The 20,602-nt window shown below is 39.8% G+C and overlaps 1 protein-coding gene across 3 annotated transcripts in view; it reads right to left on the bottom strand.

Moving 5' to 3' along the window:
* Positions 1–7: 7 nt before the first annotated feature.
* The window catches only part of esamb (endothelial cell adhesion molecule b), a 58,501-nt gene continuing 37,906 nt past the window's right edge, over positions 8–20,602 (bottom strand). For 2 of the 3 annotated variants that reach the window (XM_034700953.1, XM_034700954.1), the window contains exons 2-7: positions 13,231–13,376; positions 11,832–12,033; positions 11,241–11,396; positions 2,386–2,508; positions 2,169–2,298; positions 8–1,464 (exon numbers count right to left, since the gene is read on the bottom strand). In XM_034700953.1, coding sequence (XP_034556844.1) covers positions 993–1,464; positions 2,169–2,298; positions 2,386–2,508; positions 11,241–11,396; positions 11,832–12,033; positions 13,231–13,376 — 1,229 coding nt within the window. In that variant the 3' untranslated portion in view covers positions 8–992. Of the gene's footprint in view, positions 1,465–2,168; positions 2,299–2,385; positions 2,509–11,240; positions 11,397–11,831; positions 12,034–13,230; positions 13,377–15,307; positions 15,392–20,602 lie in introns of those variants that run through there. The other variant, XM_034700955.1, reaches the window with a different exon arrangement.

Here is a 20,602-nt window from a genome sequence, read left to right as displayed (position 1 = left end):
GTAAAACTAAAACCAAACACTCCAGAACACTTTATTGAAAAAGTTGTCAACAATCAAAACGGCATAAAAGTGCTACATTTAGCATTATATCATCAACTCTACCTCTTTCGAATCAATCTGCAAAACATACAAACAAGCAGCACCATTAGTGACCTCCTTCACAAACTGCTGGTGTTGTTTGTTTAATGTAACTATATCAAGTCAAGCACTTTCGAACAAAACAGTCAGAAACCTTCAACCTTAACATTGTTTTACTCACTATTTTTGTTACATGCCATCTACCGCAACAGGCAAAACACTCCTAAAGTATGTTCTCTCTGTAGACATCTATCTCCTGAAACCATACTGACAGCAACACAGCAGGTTAAATAATAAAAAACACGTTAAACAGAAGTAAAAGTTGGTGAAAGAAAAGTGAGACGTTTCAAAGATAAATACCTGAATAGTTACTTTGCTGGGTCTGTTTGAACTAGTGCAGTTAGCCTGAGAGAAGTGACTGAAAAGTGATCCTGTAACACAGCCGGGAACAGCAGAATATAAAGAAAGTATAAAATTTGAGTTTGACTGTAGCATGTTTGTATATATATTGTACAAATGTAGCCAAAATGTTATTTTTACATGAACTGGAACAGAACTGTTTGTTATATGTGGTTAATGCAGACACACTGCATTCAATTATCACAACTCTGAAAAATAATCGGCATTTTTATGAATATTCTCTAAAACACATTTGGATTGACTTTTAAAGACCTCTGTACAGGCATGTAAATAAAAATATATTTCTCTTTAATGAGCCAGCATAAAAAAGAAATTAAAGTAAAGACAGGAGAGTTTGTGCAAATGACGCACAAACCACCTGAGAGACATTTCCATCTCTCACAGCCTCTCAGGTCTTCATGGAGAAAAGTGCTTTTTCCATTTCAAGGCGTGCCACACACATACACACGCACACACACACATACACACACACACACTGTCCTTTCTCCTGCTGGCTACACCAGCGAGCCGGCTTGACTCTGAGCAGGCACCATGACAGCCACAGCTCCCATACGTGTCAGGGTGGAGGAGCGGACCTGTGGGGTCACAGTGAGTGCAGGTGGCACCTGAGGCTGAGCCCCTTCAGTCCTGTTGGGGACAGCGACAGTAGGCGTCCTCAGAAGCTGTGGAGGTGCCCCGTTTGTGGTGGGCGGTCGCTTTTGTTTCTGCATCGGGGTTCCCCCGAGGTTGTAACCAGGAAGTCCCTGCAACATGTTTCCTTCTCCGGGCCGCAGCTGGTAGGCGTTTATAACTGAGCTTGCGTCCGAAGCAGACATGGGAGAGTATGGGTAGTGAAAGTTTGGTGCATGGGGGTCTCGTGGTCGAGGACTGGTTGCTATAGAGGATAGCGTGCCGTTTTTGGATACAATGTCAGAGCCAGTGTTGCTTTTGGCCCATGAAACTCGCTTTGGTGCCTGAGCATCCTCCCTGAGAGAACAGAGGGAGGGACACAGAAAGAGCAAGAATGCAGGATTAATGACAATGATGAGAGAAAGTGAAGTAGGAAAATCCTGACATGCTGACATAAAGTTAAATACATGCTTCATCTATCCAACAAGATATAGAAACTACTGGTTTCCATGGTTGGTTTGGTACAGAATCTTTCTTTTCTAGCATCAAGTCATTTATCATAACACAACACAATCTTTTCTCCTATCATGTTGTTTCTAGTACCTCAAATTACCACATGGACACAGTTTGAGATAAACATATTTTTGCACTGATTTTTGTGCTCTTAAAGGCACAATCTCAATTTTGAAAAGTAGAGATGTTTCCATTTTCCGTTTTGGCCTAAGATTGTTAGAGAAAAGAGACCTGAAAGTCTTAAGTATACGTACAAATACCTACAATCAAAAGTGCTGTACTTGAGTTTTAGCTTTTAGGGTTCTGATTGTGACTTAAAAGACAGCTAATGGGAAGTACACATGATCAAACACACCTCAGTATGATGAAGTCCATTAGAATAACTATTACAAATGACCTTAGAACAAAATGACAAAATGAAACATTTCTGACAGTCACTAAACATAAAACAAACTAAATCTCTAGTCTACTGCAGTGTTGTTGTCTGTTAGATTTCATAAGACTGAAGGTGTGTCTAAATTCTGCTGCATGTGTGGTTAATCTCTTACTTGATCTCATTGGCTATCTCCTCTTCAGTGTCCCGCCTCCTCCTCAGTATGAAGATGAGGAAAAGCACCATGGCCACCAGTCCCACTATAGACCCCAGTGTGGCTGCTGCGACCACACCTGCATTGGAGGCTGGGAAACAGATCACAGATCAGTATTCACACCTCAAGAGAGTCAAAGCTGCATGTGTGAGCGGGGACGTTTGTGCTGTGTACGTACAGGTGATGACCTCCAGGTTAATGGAGCAGCTGTCTGAGCCGGCCGTGTTGCTGGCTCTGCAGATGTACTTCCCTGACATGCTTTTAGTGAGGTTGCTGAGCCTCAGGGTGCCGTGTCTCTCGTCTGGAAATACAACCAGATGGTCACACACACAGTACAATCATATATACATATATGGGCATGTGGGTTTGGTACATTTAGAAATATAGAGAGATCCACATTAAATTATAATACTACTATAAAACACAAGGGTACCACTATATTATTAAAAACATAAGGGCACCACTATTATACAAACACAACTCTACTGTAATACTGCAAGAATGAACTGTATGGAAATTTCCCTATCAAAGGAGTAACATAGTACCAACACTCCCAATATCTGACATCCATAATCGAGACACTTCCATCCATTCTTGGCATGTTTAAACCATCAGTTTGCTCAATTTAGTGACACCTAAAAGCAGATCATAATGCTGTAAATAAACACGCATGTGACAGACTTAACTATATTAAGGTGTAATATATCTCCATATTCATTTTATGTAATTATGTATCATGCTAGCTGGGTTAGGTGGGGTATGTCAGGGTCTTCCTATGAAAGGCTAAGCCTCTCATAGGTTCTGTTAACCCTGATGTTATGTAATGAAAACAAAATGTAATTAAATATGGATTTGTTTTTTAGATGTAGAGATTATGATTGCTGACCCTTGCTGCATGTAGTGCAACTTGATTGGTGGGTCTGTATCATAATTCCAACCACATGCAGAATAACTTTAACACATAAATGTAGTGTCATAGTTTAATGAAGTAGTTACACCAAGTATTGTCAGTTTGGTTAAATATAGTAACTTCAACTCCAAGTGTTCTCTCAGTAATTGGCTGATAGTTGGCCAACACAGGTGGCAACCACAGACCGCTAACTCCAGCAATGAAAATGCTAACTTGCTAGCATAATATAGCATATAGCATAGTCTGAATGAGCTGCACTTCAATTTCAAATTTGCATCTTAAGCTACATTTGACATGTGTGGTGTGTCTTGGGATAACGCTAGCTGCAGCTGGGAGGCAGCTGCTGCTGTTTCTTTAAGTCATTTTTGCTCAAAGCTAAGGGATTTGGTAAATCCATGGATGCTTTTTGTGGTGGCTTTGATTTTGATTTTCATGCTTGTGATATTAATTCTTGGCTTACTAAATTAATCGTGCATGATTTATTATTTTTTGTGTCAAAAATCAAGGCCCTCCAAAGCTACCCAAAATCACAATTCTAATAGTGAGAATCATTCATGGTTCTTCTGAATCACTTATCACAGATTCCCAACTGTAATCCAGAATTAATCTACTATTGGGCGTTATCCATTATCTACTGTATTCAGTTTGGCGTGTTTCAATGGCTGATGATTCTGCAGTCTTGCTCCATAATAATGTTGGTCAGCAATTTTGTTTGCAAATGCTCCCATGCCAAGGTAATGTGTGTGGGAATCTTTCTCAGTGCCTCCAATACTGGGTATTTCCCTTCAATCTCCTCTTTCTGGCACATCTGGCTAAAAAATGCTGAGTTGTTGCAAACATAGGCTGCACAAAAAATAAACAAGCTTTATAGGGACTTAACACAACAAATCCTCTGAAATCCAATCTTAGACATCACATTGCTGCATGTCTTCAGCTGATGTGTTTCTGCTTTCGTGGGGAGGTAAGGAAAGGAGAGTGAGTGTGTGTGTCTGCTCTGTGGAAACACCCTCTTAAAAACTGCTGTTCAGATGGTTGGGTGTCTTGTAAGTGTTCATGCATGCCTGTCACACTTTGCACAGAGTCAATCCCTGCAGAGAGAAAAGTAATGCAACCCTGGGACTCATCCAAATCAACCCAGATGAAGAGGCAGGGTTCACATTATGCCAGCAAGCAACATATTGCCGCAAGGGACAAGAAAATCCCTAACAATCATTGTTTCAAAACAGCTGTCTTCATCCCAAAGTTTGGGTGGCCGTAGCTTGGGCCGATTTTTTTCTCTGCACCATCTGCTACTGAATCAAGAGTGCTGTTCATGTAAGTAGGTGCCCACACACACAAAAGCAAATCATTCACGAGATTTAGATTTAGATAATGTAAAAAATAAAAGAGTACCTGAATGAGAAAGTCAGACAGTCTGTTGTAATTTGCTGTTGACCAGCATTTCCTGTCATAGTCAGTCTTAATATTCTAGCCAGGGATCACACGGGACGGAACTTTTATTCACACCAGAAAAATACAAATAACCAGTTCAATAACAGTTCATATCTTTGTAGTTAACCTTTCAACCAGAGTATTAAAGTGAAAACAAAAGTCGGTGCCAAATAGAAAAGTAGCAGATGAGTGTGATATGCACCTGCCCCCTTCTCTGATTATTTAATCCCCAGGCTTGAAAAACAGCTGTGAAGAACCAAACCCAATTGTGACAGATTAGCAGAACATCAGCTGACTCTGAGCTTGGGGTGAGTTCAAGCCAGCACACAGATCAGATCCCAGTGGCGGTAGAGCTGTAGGGGATCTGACGTTAGAGTAAGCGCTGCCTGCTTCATATAAGACAGGAGCATTACTCATATTACACCCCAGTCAAAGGAAGGTCAATGAGCAGCATTTGTCAAATCCTTGACACATGACACGTGATTAATGTAAATCAGCAGCTTTCCTATACGCATCTCATCATATTGTTGCCTCCACACATGACATCGCCAAAGCTACAGTGGATTTATTTTCACAATTTATGTAAAAGAAACCCACACACTTTCATGTGTCTAGAAGCGTGTTTAAAATCAGAGAGGATTGAGAATTTTCTCTTTGCCATAACTTTCATCTTGCAGGACTAACGGGTGAAGACTAAAAACTACATTTCCACTGAAGCCACTTTCTAGCAGACACAATGAAGACTTCAAGAAACACAACTAAACAACAGTTCATAGAATACATGTCTCATTATTCACTAATGCATTCATGTATTCAATTGCTGCTTCAGTTTGCAAACATATGGAGTAGGCCTGCTGCAGAGGATTGCACAAAAAATGACGCCTTCAGTGCTTGTTTTGTCAGACAAGTGGGTCCAAAAAAACAAGAAATAAATTGCGGATAGGCGGCAAATCAAGAGGGTGAAACATGATAACCTCTGACATTTTTTAATAAAAATATGCTGATACACTTTCTTGCTGAGAATTAGATGAGACCAATGACTTATACCTGAACAGAAAATGAAGCTACAGCTAGCAGCCAGTTATCTTAGCTAGGCTAAGACTTGGAATGGAGAAACTGCTAACTAGCTAGCTCTGTCGGTTACATAATTTGCCTTGCAGCATTAAATTAGCCAACCAATATACACATGGAGTGTCTAAAATAATCTAAATGAAAAACAAAGTGTAAAAATAAAAGGTAGGTTTTAAGGTGAGAATATACTTCAAGCAAAATTAAAAATAGCTAGCTTGCGTTTGTCAAGGGGTAGCAAATTAGCCTAAAATAAATTGACAAGTTCAGCAGGCTAGCTGATAAAAAAAAATGTTAAAAACCTCTTCGTACAGTTTTTAAATGATAACAAGTTTACATTTAGGATTTCTAAAGGTGAATTTTGTAACCTTTAGATAATGGCAAGTTAGCAGGCTAGGCTTACAAGCTCAGATAGCCTTCATCCTCGTACAGTTACAGCTGTATTTTTGTTTTTAAATGTCAGAAACATCTAGTTGTTCTCATCTAACCAAGCAGACACTCAGCAAGAAATTAGCTTATTTTCCAAAATGTCACTTCTTCCCTTCAAATTATTTTTTTCTGACAGCTAACTAATCATGTCAGCGCTAACAGGGATTGGGTGATCTTTAACCTTTACTTCAAAAGATTGTACATTATTTTTTTGACAAACCAGTTTTGAAGACTAGGGGGAGAAAAATACTACATTTCTAAACATGGAACACAACTATAGAGAGTTTATAGAGTATAGGTTTGTTTACCAAGAATAATCTACATCAGCACAAACTACAAAAGATTTAAAGAAAAAAATTCAACCCTTCTTTTTAAAAATGGAAATGTCATCGGGGATATATGCCGATTGAGATTACATATGATTACAGTGGAGATAAACTATCAATGCTATTCCTTTGAGTTTACATCCAAAAATCAGGGATTTAATTAAAAATATGAACCAGACCAAGTTTTTAATACTAGGTTTGACAACTCTGCTAAGCTTTTCCTCTTTTTTGGATTTCAACGATTTCTGAAAAATAATCCTATAATCATTATAACTGGGTTGATTTTTTCCTTTTAAAGCTTTTCTTTTAAAGCTTATTGCAGTGATTCCAAGGGTAACATGGTGACTCCAAAACCATGACTCCTGGGTGTCACAGTTTGCAGGTAAGGGGTGTATGGAGCTAATGAGGGGCATTAATGGGAAATGTAAAAGCAAAAACCCTTACCCATGTACCCAAGGATAAGCATGGGCTGGGGGCAAGTTCTCCATTCTGTTTTTAACATATTTTAAGGAAAGATGGCAGAGAGAGAGCGCAAGAGAGAAAGAGAGAGTGAGAATGAATTAGGGATGGAGAGGTGCGGACAGATTTGGAGGGGGTTGGATAAGCGTGCTGCACTGTCAGTCCCAAATCCAACTTATGCCTCTTAGAGGGGTTGATCAAGTAATGACATGGGGCTTGTTAGATTAGGCACCAAGGTCAACAGGAAATGAGGAGTGCCGAGAGAGGATCAGCAGGGAGAGAAAACACAGAGGGGGAGATTGCTGAAAGAGATAAGCAGTGATAGCAGAGTAAAGATCAAGTGTCAAATGCAGATAAAAGATGACCACAGGGTTTCAACTTGAGTGTTGATAGCATGTACGATGGTGCAGATATGCAAGCGATGTAGGTGTGAGTGTCCATGCTGCACCACAAAACCCTGGGTCAAGGCACAATCAGAGGGAGTACATTTTATTTCAATAGTCTGCAGACTTTGTTGTTATAATGAGATGAGGGCAAAAGATCAGAGAAGTTAAGCCAATACTCAATCAATCAGTCTGAGTTCTGCTGTTCAGAAACAGATGGTGTTGACTGTGCAGTGTCATCTGGATACAAACATCTGCAAAACAATGCATCAATAGAAACATTCATGCATCGTTTACTCTTTTAACACGGGCAGTGCTCTGAGAGGAGAGTTGTGTGGTTTGTCTCAATCTGCAAAGAAGATTTCATGCTGCATGTTTTGATACGATCGAGGATCTCCATCCGAGGTGCATCAGGAACATCTATCAGCAAAGTAAAGCCCACAGGCCTCATCTGATTATGAGTTTGACCTGATGACAGGATATCAGCTTCATCAGCAGAGGGATGCCAGTGAAGATGATACAATTTTTTTCCTCTGATACATATCTTTGTGAAGGGGGTGATGAGGATTGCTGAAAATAACCTGGTTGTAGGAGATGCTGCTTTTACCCATTTTTGCCTCTAAAATAAACCTAAATGTAAATAATGTTACACTATTACTTTTAGGAATGTTTGCTTTTATTGGACAGTGACAGTAAAAGGTGGGGGAGAGAGTGAAAGGATTACATGTGGCAAAGCGCCTGATTAGAATCAAACCCTAGCTGCTGTGATACAAGCTCTAAATCTGTAAACACATACAGTATTTCTAGCCTGAGTATTTCCACAAAATTAATGTGAATCATGATCCTGTCACCAGTAAATAAAGCATATTTTTCCCCCTCAGCTCTAGCAGTAATCACAAACCACATTTTTTGTTTTTAATTTAGCCTGTTTTCTTAAAATCGGAATGTCAAGATTTGTGCCTACATTCAACTGAACCCTTTTATGGCACATTTTGACTTGTCATAGTAGCAGTAGCAGCTGGCTCAGATACATCCTCAGTCTCAGTAAGAAAACTCAAACAACCTTCATCTAGAAATGTCAAAAACCAGTGCCATAGAGACAAATTCATTATATAAATGCATTCAAGAAATAACAAAAATTCTGTATGGAGTATTTTTTTTTTGACACAATTCTCCCCTTAGTTTGCAGAGCATAACGTAGAACTTTCTGGGCCTAATTAGTTTTAGTGAAGAGGAGACCTCTGTGGATAATTTGGCTCCTTGTAAAGACCTCTACTAAGACAAACACTGATTAAATCCTAACCTCAAGCAAAACACCTAGACACAAGCTAAGCTAATATTAGCAGCAGCTAAGCTCTCAGTCCCTTGTGACGTAACGTGTGCTGAAAAGTGTTGGAGAATTTTTTTTTTTTTTTTTTTTTCAAGTCTAACCCTTTTATTTAGTGTAGATCTGGCTTATGATTCATTTCCACGACCATCACACTGTTGATGTTTCTTTCTTAAATCATTGATAGTCTGATGTCAGCTCTTCCTTTCCTTCCCTAAAACAGTGTTTGCAGTTTCAGCCATAATGCTTTCATGGTAGCAGAAAACAGGAGCACAGGAAAACTTGCTACATAGGCTACTGTTTAAAGAAGGAGAAGAAGAGGACAGATCATTTTTGGGGTGTTTCCTAGCTTATCCTTTATTTGGGGCTATAGAAAGGATTTGCAAGCTGGTACTGCTACAACTTAAAAGTTGCAACACGCTAACCTCTCGGGTTGTTGCCCTTTGCCTATCTGCTTTGACACACTAACAATCAAATCAGAGTGAATTGAATTGAACTTGTTGTGTTTGCAGTGTGAAAAAACATTAGCTATTTATTGGCTGTTTCAAGGGGCATTGTTGCATTAATTTTCAACACTACATTTTAAATCTGGAATCTCCAACACAGAGTGTGTGAATGTTTCACTTTACAGTTGAAATAAACATCCTTTATGTTACACCGGCCCTTTAAACAGCCCCACAGTTTGTTCTGTGCAAGCTAGTTTGGACACTGTCAAAGCCCCGCCCCCTCTCTCTCTTTTGATTGGTCAGCTCTCAGGAAGTCTATGAGCTCTGATTTAACTACTTCCTGGTTCTGATATCAAACAGTTCCTCTGCATGGTAGTGGGATTCCTTATTCCCTAGGCTTGACATGGCAACTGTTCACATATGTTTGTTTTCAGAACTGAAGCTGATTGAAATATGATTATGATATGATTAATATATGTTAACATCCCGAACAGGAAATATTACAGCAAGACATCTCTGCTTGGTAAATATCACACTCATTGTCTACTTTTTGTGTGACACAACAGTGGGTTCAATCTTGTAATCAGAAGCTTTATGTAGGTTTTTTCTGTGTACGCCCATGGTAATGCGATTGTGTTTGAAAATGTGTTCAATGGTAATTAAAGTGGAAATATCTGCTGTAAGAGAATAAACAAGCTAATGTAAGTAGTGAAGAAAGTTACCTAATGGTACTCTAATTTAAGTTCTGTCGTCAAATGACTGTGCAGTATCCCACAGTATGCTTCACTACCGTTTATACTGCTATTTAAAGCTCCAGTAAGGAGTTTTTATATAGATATGAAACAGACTGAAATTAACACAGATGGCTCTGTTTTACCTACAAAAACTATCAGCGACAAAACTGAATATTTCAATACAATTATTTCTAATGCCTGTAAATGCTGCTGCAGTGCAGAGTAACGTGGAGATAGCAACATGACTCTGCAGAAACTGCCTTTTTTTAAACTTTCATGGCAAAGATTTCCAGAAAGTGATACATTTGACTATTAAAAAGTTAACAGCTGGAGATTTTGAATCAGAAAACACTACTTTAGGTATGTGCAGGACAAGATCAGCTAAGAGAGAAAAAAAAAGTACTGCTTTGTCGAAGACGCAACCAATTTAACGCAAACTCAAAGTTTCTCACAGGAGCTTTAAGTAGACTGACTTGCATGCGTGTGTCCATTTACCAAGACAGCTGCAGTTTAACTTTTTGCTTGGAATAACATCTTTGGTAAAAAATAAACACCTAAATAGGTAACGACTGAAAAGTAGAGTAATTAAGCTAGATCGCACTTTCAAAACTTAGCTCTCTTTGCTCCTAGTGAATACTTAAACATACATGTTCACAGCATCATTCGAAACTGTTGTCACGCTTAATTTGCAACCTGTTTTTATAACATTGTATATGTTATACTAAAAGGTAGGAGAGCAACATAGGACTCCTTCATTCATAAGAATTTTCTGTTTGTGTTGATTTTGGCAACCCCCTCTGGACAAATGGTACACCATACATCCTTTCAGATGTCTTGTAGATGTGTAAGCAGTGCTTTCTGACAAAAAAAATCTCATCCTGCTGTTCATTGACAGTCCGATGTATCACTCACTGTGAATATTTGTTGTGGGGAAAAAAAGGTTAAACCGGTAGATTATCTCATCTGACAGCTTCCCTCTCAGCAGTTACAGGCATTCAAAATTACATAGATATTTTTCAATCTTGTCATTGATGGTCTGATTTGCAGCTGTAGGTCCTAAAGCGGCATCACAGTTAAGGCTGATTTATACTTCTGAGACATGAGCACCACATACAATGCCGCCGAGCTGACCAATCACAGGGCTTGCGGTCTGCGTCGATTCTACGGGTAGTTACATTTTGGAGGAGTTGCACGTCAGCTACATGCGTAGGCCTATGCGTAGGTACCGGAGCTGCGCCGACCTCTGGCGTAGGCTACGCTGTCGATTCGACGCAGAAGTATAAATCAGCCTTTAGTTTCAGTCTGTTTCATACGAGTCAAGAACTCCTCACAGGGGCTTAAAATAGCATTGTCAAAGCTAGAACTATAAGCAACCATATTTACTTGACCAAGAGAATATCAAAACCAGGGCAAATGAAACCAGAGATATCGATATATATTTCTCAGAGTAAAGAAAGGGAGAAAATCAGGGTATTTTTAAAAATAAGCTGTTAAACATAACATCCTCTTTAACAACTTACTCTGCATTGGGGAGAAGAAGACCTCAGACACGGGTGCAGCCTTGGTCCATTTGTACTGGGGAACTGGTTTTCCATAAGTGGACTGACAGCTTAGGGTCACATTGCCCTCCACCACCGGATTCCCTGTCATGGTGCATACTGGTGGAGACGGAGGGACTGCAGACACAGACAGACACACAGACAGAGTGTTAGTCAACACATGTAGGATAAGAAGATAGGATCAATGACCCCTGACCCTGTGTGTTCTGCTCTAATCCACTAGTAACAAAGTGGAGCTCCCTCAGGGCAGTAGTAAGAAACTGTTTTGACGCCCCCCCCGCCCAGCCCTGCCCCTTCTGTTTCAATCAGCTGCTTGAGGGTGACATAATGACCTCAGAGCGCGCCGAATCCCTAGACAGCAGATGAGTTTTGCTTGTGATAAGCGCTCGCTCGAGTATGATTTTTAGCAGACTAGTCCAAAATCCCTCAAAGAATCTGTAGCATTTACTTCGGCTGTTTATTTCCAAAAACAGAGGATACGTGTGAGATGTGTCGCGAGCTGCTCTGATTTGACCTAACCTTTAAAATTTCTCTGATGCTGTGATGCATTACCTTTGACATTAAGGCTCATCTCTCCTGAAATGCTAAGACCTTTAGGGACGATGACACTGCAGAAGTAGCGTCCAGTGTCCGACTCCTCAGTGTTGTTGATGTAGATGGAGATGTTGGCTGAGGGCATGGCCACGCTGAAGCCCACTCTCTTGGAGAACTCATTTTGGCTGTAACCGACCTCACCTGAGCTGAAGTTTATCACCTGGAAAAGAAAACACTGAATGTAGCACAGCAGCATAATGTAGAATCATGAGCCTATAACACATGTAATTAGATTATATTCTGAGTCCGTTTTTTAATGAAATCCAACAAATTATGGAAGTTAAGCGCTATATTTTCATTTTTATTTGCTGCAGCTGTAGTAAGATACGTAGATTAACCATACACCAGACATGATTGTCCTTCATAAAGATAATCCTGACGTACAGATGGTGGATGTTAAATTTAGGTTTATTCTCAGTTTGAGATAAGCTCACAGGCACAGGACAGTTTAGATTATATTAATCATGCACAGACCCTACACACTCTGACTCTCACACACACACACACACACACACACACACACACACACACACACACACACACACACACACACACACACACACACACACACACACACACACACACTGTATACTGTGTGTACACTAGCTTGCATGCTAGATATAAGAGGTACAGAAAAAGGAGAGATAAAATATCATTAATGGCTTCCTTCCGCTATGAATTAGACATCAGCAGTGGATATGTAAATAATCCTAATCCCTGCAGGTCATCATTTTTACTTTACATGTGGCTAAATAGGTTTCTAGGGATGTTACGTGTCATGCGAATGAAAAAAAAATGCTCACTTAATCTTGCATAGATTCAGAGGTCAGGCAGCCCTTGCATGTAAAAAGATTTATTATGGTTCAGAAACAAGAATTCCTGGAATTAATTTTGATCCATATAGACGATCGAAGGTAACTTCAATATGTTCATTGTTTTTTTTTCTGAGAAATTCGTCTTTAAAATAGCAAAATAATGTGAAAAATGTTTTCAACTTTAAGCTGATTCCCTTGGTGGTGTATATAAATGTCATGTTTTAACGGACAAGCAGCTATAATAAAAAGATATTTCAAAATAAGAAGTTATAAGAAAAAGAAAAGCAGGGATTCTGCACATTAGAAAAGCTGGAAGGAGAGATTTTTTTGTAAACAAGACAAACAATAAATTGTCCATTCTTCGTTGTAGTGTTCCATTCATTATTCACCACTTTTACTACAGTCTAGTTCAAGGATCAGCAAACACAAAGTACTTCACTTTAATCCCTTTAGGCTTCTCATTGAGCATACACTAGAGTTCAGAGCAGGGTCAAACATACAGCTCATCACTGCAGATTTGCATGTTTCATCAATCTCCTCACCTGTTTGGACTCATTCCCAGTGAAGTGCCACACCACAGTGTTTTTGGAAATGTCTGAGTTGGGGCTGTACCAAGCGTGCAACACCACCATCTGGCCCTTCACCACCTCCATCTCTCCCCGGGGGATCTCCACCTTGTTGGTGTCACCTGGAACAACAACACAGGGAAAGGGTTAATCACAGATGTAGTGTAGAAGAAGCAAAGCAGCTGTTGCTGATATGTTGATTCCAGCAGGCTGGAGAGAAGTTAGAGTAACTTTCAGGGTTGCTTTGTCCTGAGTGATCCTTAAATTTCATGCTTACAAGCTGCTGTCCTATAAAAGTTTCATTAACTTTTATATGAGGCTTTTTTTTTGTTTGCTCAGGTCCTATTTTGGATTGATCTCGTGGTGTATTGTGATCATTTTAGTATCTCTTCATCTACATTATCATCTCTATTAATCAAATAGTAATTGATTAAATTAAAAAAATTAAAAATCTGCCTTTATTTCCTCTAGCCAAATGTGAAGCCATTCAAAATCTTTTTTTTACAGACCAACAGTCCTTAATATAAAAGCATTACGTTTTAAAAGACACAAAGCAAAAAATAGAAAGTCTTCTCATCTCTGACCCACTCACAAGACTTATTTTTTGCTCTGTCCCCAGAGTGTGTCTTGAAATGGGGAAAAGGAGTTTGAGGTGTGCTGCTCCTCCTCCTGCAGCTTGGAAGCTGCTGCAGGAGGAGGGAGCTGTTTTTTGGGGGTTTCAGGAAGAAGCATCCAGCTGTAGATGTTTGGACTGATGACTTTCTGATAGGTGGTCCAGTATGTTGACATGTCTTTGTCACTGTTAGGTGTTGTATGCTTCTCTCTTGGCCAGGAATCTCTTGTTAAGGAGATTTTTAATCATTAAGTCACATTGCTTAAAAAAAATAAGATAATTGATCCTTATTTGTGCTTGAATCATCTTAGAATTAACTTTTTACTCTATTTTTTAAAGATTACTTTGACTACTCTGTTTCCTTTTTGTTAACACTGAATCAGATCTAACCTGACCGAATGAATGACAGACACGAGGCCGAAGCCGAGTGTGCTGACTGCACAAGTCTGCTATAATAAGAAAAAACAATAACCCAGAAAACATCTGTCATGATTCTGAATTTCATAACTGTGATATCAGCTGATCTGACCTGTTTTGTGCCCTGATAATCGCCAACAACCTCGCCACAGTTCAATCCAGAGCTCTGATATCCACCACATACCTTGATGCGTGTGTGAGTGTTAGTGTGTTAGTATTAAGCATTGTCCTTTGGGCTTCAATGTGTTCGGCTTCATGAGCAAGAGACATTCATGACTGATGACGGGCTCTGTGAGGTTAAATAAAGTTTGGAAAAACTGATTAATTTGAACGTGATGAAGATCAAATTTCAGGACAATGACACTCTGCTTCTACATTGTTAAAAAGCAGCTGTTTGCGGCTTTGATAATGACTTTTACTCTTAATTCACTTTAGTTTTAAATGTTTTTGAGCAGCAAGAGAGAGGACTTTTTTTTTTTATTTGATCCTTGAGGTTTTTTTTTGCAAGAATGATGATAAAGCGAGAAAAATGCTAGGCCTGGTCTTTAATTACATTCAGGGGGTATCTAGACACAACAAATAACTATATCTAATATGTAAAGCCATGAAAAAGTGCATTTTACACAACATGTGACATAAGTTCAAGAGTAGTCTTAGTCTGAGTATTAAGAGTATGAGTGTGGTCTCTCTAACAAGCTTAAACAGCTTAATTAGCATTCATTTAAGTGTAGCTAAAACACAGAACAAGAATATTTCATTCACAAAGTGCTGTGTAAAAAAGGTAGTCTCTCCAATCAAAAGGCAAAGACAGATTTTAGGAAACGTCAAAGAGATTAAGGTGCAGGAACAAGAAAATAAGAACCTTCATCATGCAGGGCTTTAAGGACTTTGTTGTCCTTGTAGTAAGCAAAGCCAACTCATAAATGTCAAAGTTCAAATCAACCGCCTGGAAAAAAGCAACGACACAAATAAAAAGAAGGGGACCACAAGATATTACAGAAAGCAAAGGAGGGACAAACTCACATGGTGCCCAGTCACCCGAGCCGGACAGCTGCAGCTTGATCAACCGATCCAAGCATTCGTTTTCCACTGGGGTCTCCAGTTTGATATCGGTTATAAAACACTCATGCAAAGAAAATGGCACTCCTGCTACTAAATCCTCCGGCTGACACAGCGAAAAGTATTCCTCATATGCTCAAATGGACAGACACAGTACACAGAGAGAGTGTTATGATCCATGGACCGGCAGCTGAAATCTCCACATCTGTTCCGCGCGGCACGCCTCCCTTCTTTTGCAAAGCGAGCGCGTGTAGTAGCTGGAGAATTAGGTGATTGCTGGTGGAGGGGCTGAGCTGCGGGGTTGTGCAGACGAAGAGGAGAAAAGCGTGCATCTCTGTGTGTGATAGAGATTTCATGCATGTGGGAAAAAGCAAAGGATGAGACTAACTTGTTTTTGACATTTTGTTCTTTTGCTGCAGATACTCACTGCTTTTCTTATTTCTCCCGAGACCACATGACCCCCACCGCTGGGTCGTCACAGTCCCTTAATTTCTGAATCTCTGGATCTGGTAAGTCCGGCTGAGTAATCCCCAAACAATCCGGGACGCAATCCTCTCACCTCACGTGAGCCAAAAGAGCTCAGCTGGACATAGATATGATCTGACACACATGGTTGCTTTACCCGTTAACACCGATGTTACTGCCATCAACATCACCATCACAAGCAGCATGTCTGGTCTCTAAATGACGATTAGCAGATCGCTTTGCTTTACATTTAATCATTGATGTCATGCAATCTCTGCTAAGCCTGGGTGCAGATGGAAATCGAGCAAACATTAATGGAAAAGATGCACGTCAGAGCATTTCAGGGTATGGAACATTTTCAGTGGAAAAAAGCACCTTGACTTGACAAGAAAATTATATTCTGGTGCTTTTACTGAGCAATGACACACTTCAGAGTCTTGTTTAAAGTATGGTTAAATCACCCTCCCTGCAACAAAACTGCACTCAGAGCCTAAATGTTGCTGTGGTGTGGATTATGTGGACAATAAATACACTCTTTGTAAAGCAATCACAAACTGAGACCACAATAGGGATGTGATGCTTCTTTTTGTAGTCTGATGATGTGATGGCACAAAGCTCAACTGTCTTATCCAAACACGATACATCAGAGTAAACCTGTCAAAACTTCAAATTTTCAGGTCAAATCTGAGCAGCTGAACCTAACAAGGACATAACACTGAAATAGGGAACAGATTTCTGAACTGGTTGTATGTGGTTCTCGACATAAGGGAATAGGAGAAGAGGGTAAAAATGTGACTAAAACTTGGTTACATTTTATCATATGAGGAAAAGGAAAGGTGCAACCCCCCCAAAAAAACTCATACACAGGTTTCATGCTGAGGTAATCAACGTTCCCATTTTCAGCAAGCATCTTCCTTCATGACTGAGAAATTAAGCCAAAAAGGAGGAGTCAAAACTGTAGTTCCTACAATGACCACTTGGGACTGGTTCCAAATATGGGTCAATCCCCATAGGTGGCAATATGAACACGCCCAACTTCACAGAAGAAGTAAAGATGTTAACAGCATCGTGCAGAAGAATCCATTTTTCAATTTGCCAAATGGATGCATAGATGTAATCAGCTGAGCTGTCAGCTGATAGGGGCTTGCGTTAAGAGGAGCTGATAGGCTGAGATTTACTTCATGGCCTGCCTGAACTAACGCTTCGCTCAGTTTGTGGTAGCTTGTGCATTGGAGTTGGGTGGCTATTTGCAAAAACTGAAAAATATTGTTAATAGTCAGAGAGCTGGCTTACTGTCATTGTCCCCAAATAGTCTAAAAATCTTGCAGGTTAGCCCTTAACCAATTGCAGAATCCATGTAACAGTTCTACCCATAGACTGTATGAAATATGGATGCAGTATCCGTGACGTCACCCGTCTGCTTCTAAAGCGCTGTTTTGAGGCCAATCGGCAGCAGCAGCCATATTGCTGCTGTCAAGTGATTGTGACGTAAAGAGGCGGGCTTTGAGCCTCCTAGCCAACAGCTAGTGTTCCCGCCTGTCAATCAAGTCAGCTGTGCCTCTCATTGGAAGAAAAATTCACCCCCCCCCCGTACAGTGTGTGCCGATCAAGAAATGAGCGATCCAGACTGCACTCGTCTTTTGTACCAGGCTATAAACATGTTTATTTCTGCTGTGAAGATCGTCTCTTTTGAATTGGTGTGTATGTGGTTTCAGGTACTTCCGGAGCCTCAAGCGGAGCCTCGATGAACTGCAGTTTTTAGCACTTCCGCATTGGACTCATATTTTTGGACCGGAGGTTGCCGCTTGGTTCTACCCTGTGGTTATTTTGTCTCTGTAACGCATTCAGGATGGGAAGCTAAATGCTATGTTTAAAGTTAGCAAAGTTTATAACCAAAGGTATCTGACAAATAGCTAACGTTAACCACTTTCTGATTGATTAGTAACTGAGATGACAATGGTAATTCAAGGATTCAAGTTTTTTTATTGTCATACCAATACAAGCTGTCGCATGATATGGGACGAAATTTCGTTTCTCAGGTCCCGTATAAAGCCACAAAGAACACACAATTAAAGGAAGACATTAGTAATAAATATAAGAAATATAAATACAAATATACATATTGTGCATGGACTGATTGAGTTATTTATGTCATAGTGCAATTGAATGTGCAAATGGACAGTGTGCAAGTTTTGAGGTAGTCCGTTTTATTGTACTGTTCATGTGAGAGTCTGTATTGTAAGTGAGATTTTTTAGAGAAATTGAGCTAAACCTTGAGTTAAATCACTAATGTTTCTGATAAATCATAAGCTAAAGTCAGACAACAGCTAATTTTAGCATTCAACTCTACCATTACAGTATGACAGTGTTGTACATTATGATAAAGGTGTGAATATGTTGTCAGTTAGATACTAACACATATTAGCTGTTGTGATAAGCTGTTAGCTGTTGTTAGCTAGCTGTTTGATCTACGATGTTACAATGTTACAATGTCATTTAGCAGACACTTTTATCCAAAGCGACGATGTAATTTGATGTTTAGCCCCAAAATGTGTCCTGATTTAAACTATTCATGGTGTTTTCAGTTTCTGATCGATTAAGAAATAATTAAATGCTAACTACTTGTATGATTAGAGAACCTGAAATACATCCAGGCAACATCTCAGCATGTGAGCTTCCCACCTTAAACGTGATGACAGAGATAAATGGCTGCTGTGTGAATATGGTAAACAGCAGGTTTTCTTTCCCCCATCCATGAAAAGATGTCAGATCCTGTGATGTGTGTTTTGAGACATGAATGCAAAAATATTCCCCCCCATCTACACATGAAGCACATCTTTATATCCTGCTTTTTCAGCAAAGCCATCTGTATAGATGTGTCAGCTTAAGATTTATATCATAATCATCATCACAGCTATCATCATATCTGCCTGTTTTTGATCCACAATGTACATGAGGCCAACAGTCCAGAGAAAGTCACTTTTAACAGATCTGAAACATCATTTTTCCCTCGCAAATCCTGTTAGAGCAACAATTTCTTTTCTATAAGCTATTGTTTTTACTGACGGGCCGACCAATGAAGTGACGTGTATGTGCTGTAACAATTATGTAACATCATGTCTGCATGGGGGATGCCTGAAATCTCTCTCTTTGAATAATGCTTTCAAGTGCTTGCTTTGCATGTTTATCACTAAGCGTCATGTGACACAATCGGAGAGGATCAGGTTTCTCTGTAGGTTGATGAGACTATATGGCCGGTCTTCACGTGAACTCTGGTAATTCTGAATGATTCCAGATGAAGTAGGATAATGCTCTCATAGTCTCCTCACTCCAGACTATTCATGTGCTTCTTTGAGCAGGTTTATCCTCAGAACTATGTCATTCAATTGTTCATTAAATCCTATCTTCACTAATCCAGGGCTGTCTCCATCTGGGATGTGTGTGAGTTTGGCTGCGGACTGATAGATAAAAACAGTTCAAGATTTGGATATTGGTTAAAGACAACCTAAATCCCTCACATCAGGGGAGTAGAAAAAATCAGGAAGAGCTGCCAATAAAGGGATGCAGATATGATACTATGCAGCCTCAGTAGACTCTGTCCTAATTACACTCTGCCAAAGGCAATCCTTCAGCCTAGCCACGCTTTATATCTGCTAATTGGATTCTTCTCTTTAGAGTAAACAATGTTTTTTGTTTTCCTGCAGGGCATCCTGGCTCTGAGATATTGGCAGAGTCACAGCTGCAGCAGCAATTAAAACAGCAGCGAATGCCGGACTCAGAAAACCTGCACAGAATGATCAGAGAGAAAGTCAAGCCTATCAGAGCTGGGGCACAATTACAGGATTGCAAGTAAGTGTGTTGTAGTATCATGATCTGTCTACAGGGGGCAGCAAATTCATATGATAAAACATGGTCATCTTATCATGGATAAAAGCTCAGCGGAGACCATGATATCACCAAAGCAGTTAAAGCTCTGAATATGAGACTCAATGAATGAACTAATTTGATGTAAAGTGAAGTAAAGCAAGTCAACTGTAGTTTAAAACCATGTGCATCTAAATATAACCAAACAGGTGTCGAGTTCATTACTAAAAATACTTGTAATTTGCATGTCTAACAAGGCATCCCAGTCTAATTACGCTGTGTATGATCAAAAGGATGATAAATCAGTCCCTCTCCCGCAGCCCTCAGGGAATCATGTAGGCCTGTGTGAAGATAAACTGATCCTCTTTAACCAGCCACACTCTATCTCTCTGAGTAATCTCCACTTCCACCCATGTCTCTCTCATGTGAGTCCCTCTCCGGAGCTGGAGATTTAACCATGGCTCTGATCTACTCTCCATTTACACCTCTGCACACCCCAGTGTTGCCTGCCGACACAATGTGGTGGGGCTGCTACCTTAAAATCAACAGATAATCTGAAGTAATTCGAAGCAGCATCAACAGCGTCTAAAGGCTAAATGGCTTAAAAAACAGGCTGGAATTAAGCGGTGTGACACTTTCCAGTTTGTTGTTGTTGTAGTAAATGTCACAAGCTGTCAACAGAAAACTCTTTGACAACTAGATGATTGGTTATTTATTTGTAAGGAAATTAAATGCCAAATATTTTGATTGGTGATTGATTGTTTTAGCTTTTTTTAAGCAAAGCTTTGTGTCTGCTTTGGAGAAAGCCAGATTTTTGAATATACAACTGAAAGAAAATGCCTCATTTAGACTTCTCAAACACATGAGCATGCACAGCCTGCTTACTGATGCAAGTACAGTCCACAAGAGAGCATCCAAAAAAGAACACAC

The sequence above is a fragment of the Notolabrus celidotus genome, chromosome 14, assembly GCF_009762535.1.
Source record: "Notolabrus celidotus isolate fNotCel1 chromosome 14, fNotCel1.pri, whole genome shotgun sequence".
Taxonomy (NCBI): Eukaryota; Metazoa; Chordata; class Actinopteri; order Labriformes; family Labridae; genus Notolabrus; species Notolabrus celidotus.
Note: the sequence above shows the minus strand (reverse complement) of the source record. Positions and strands in the feature narration are given on the sequence as shown.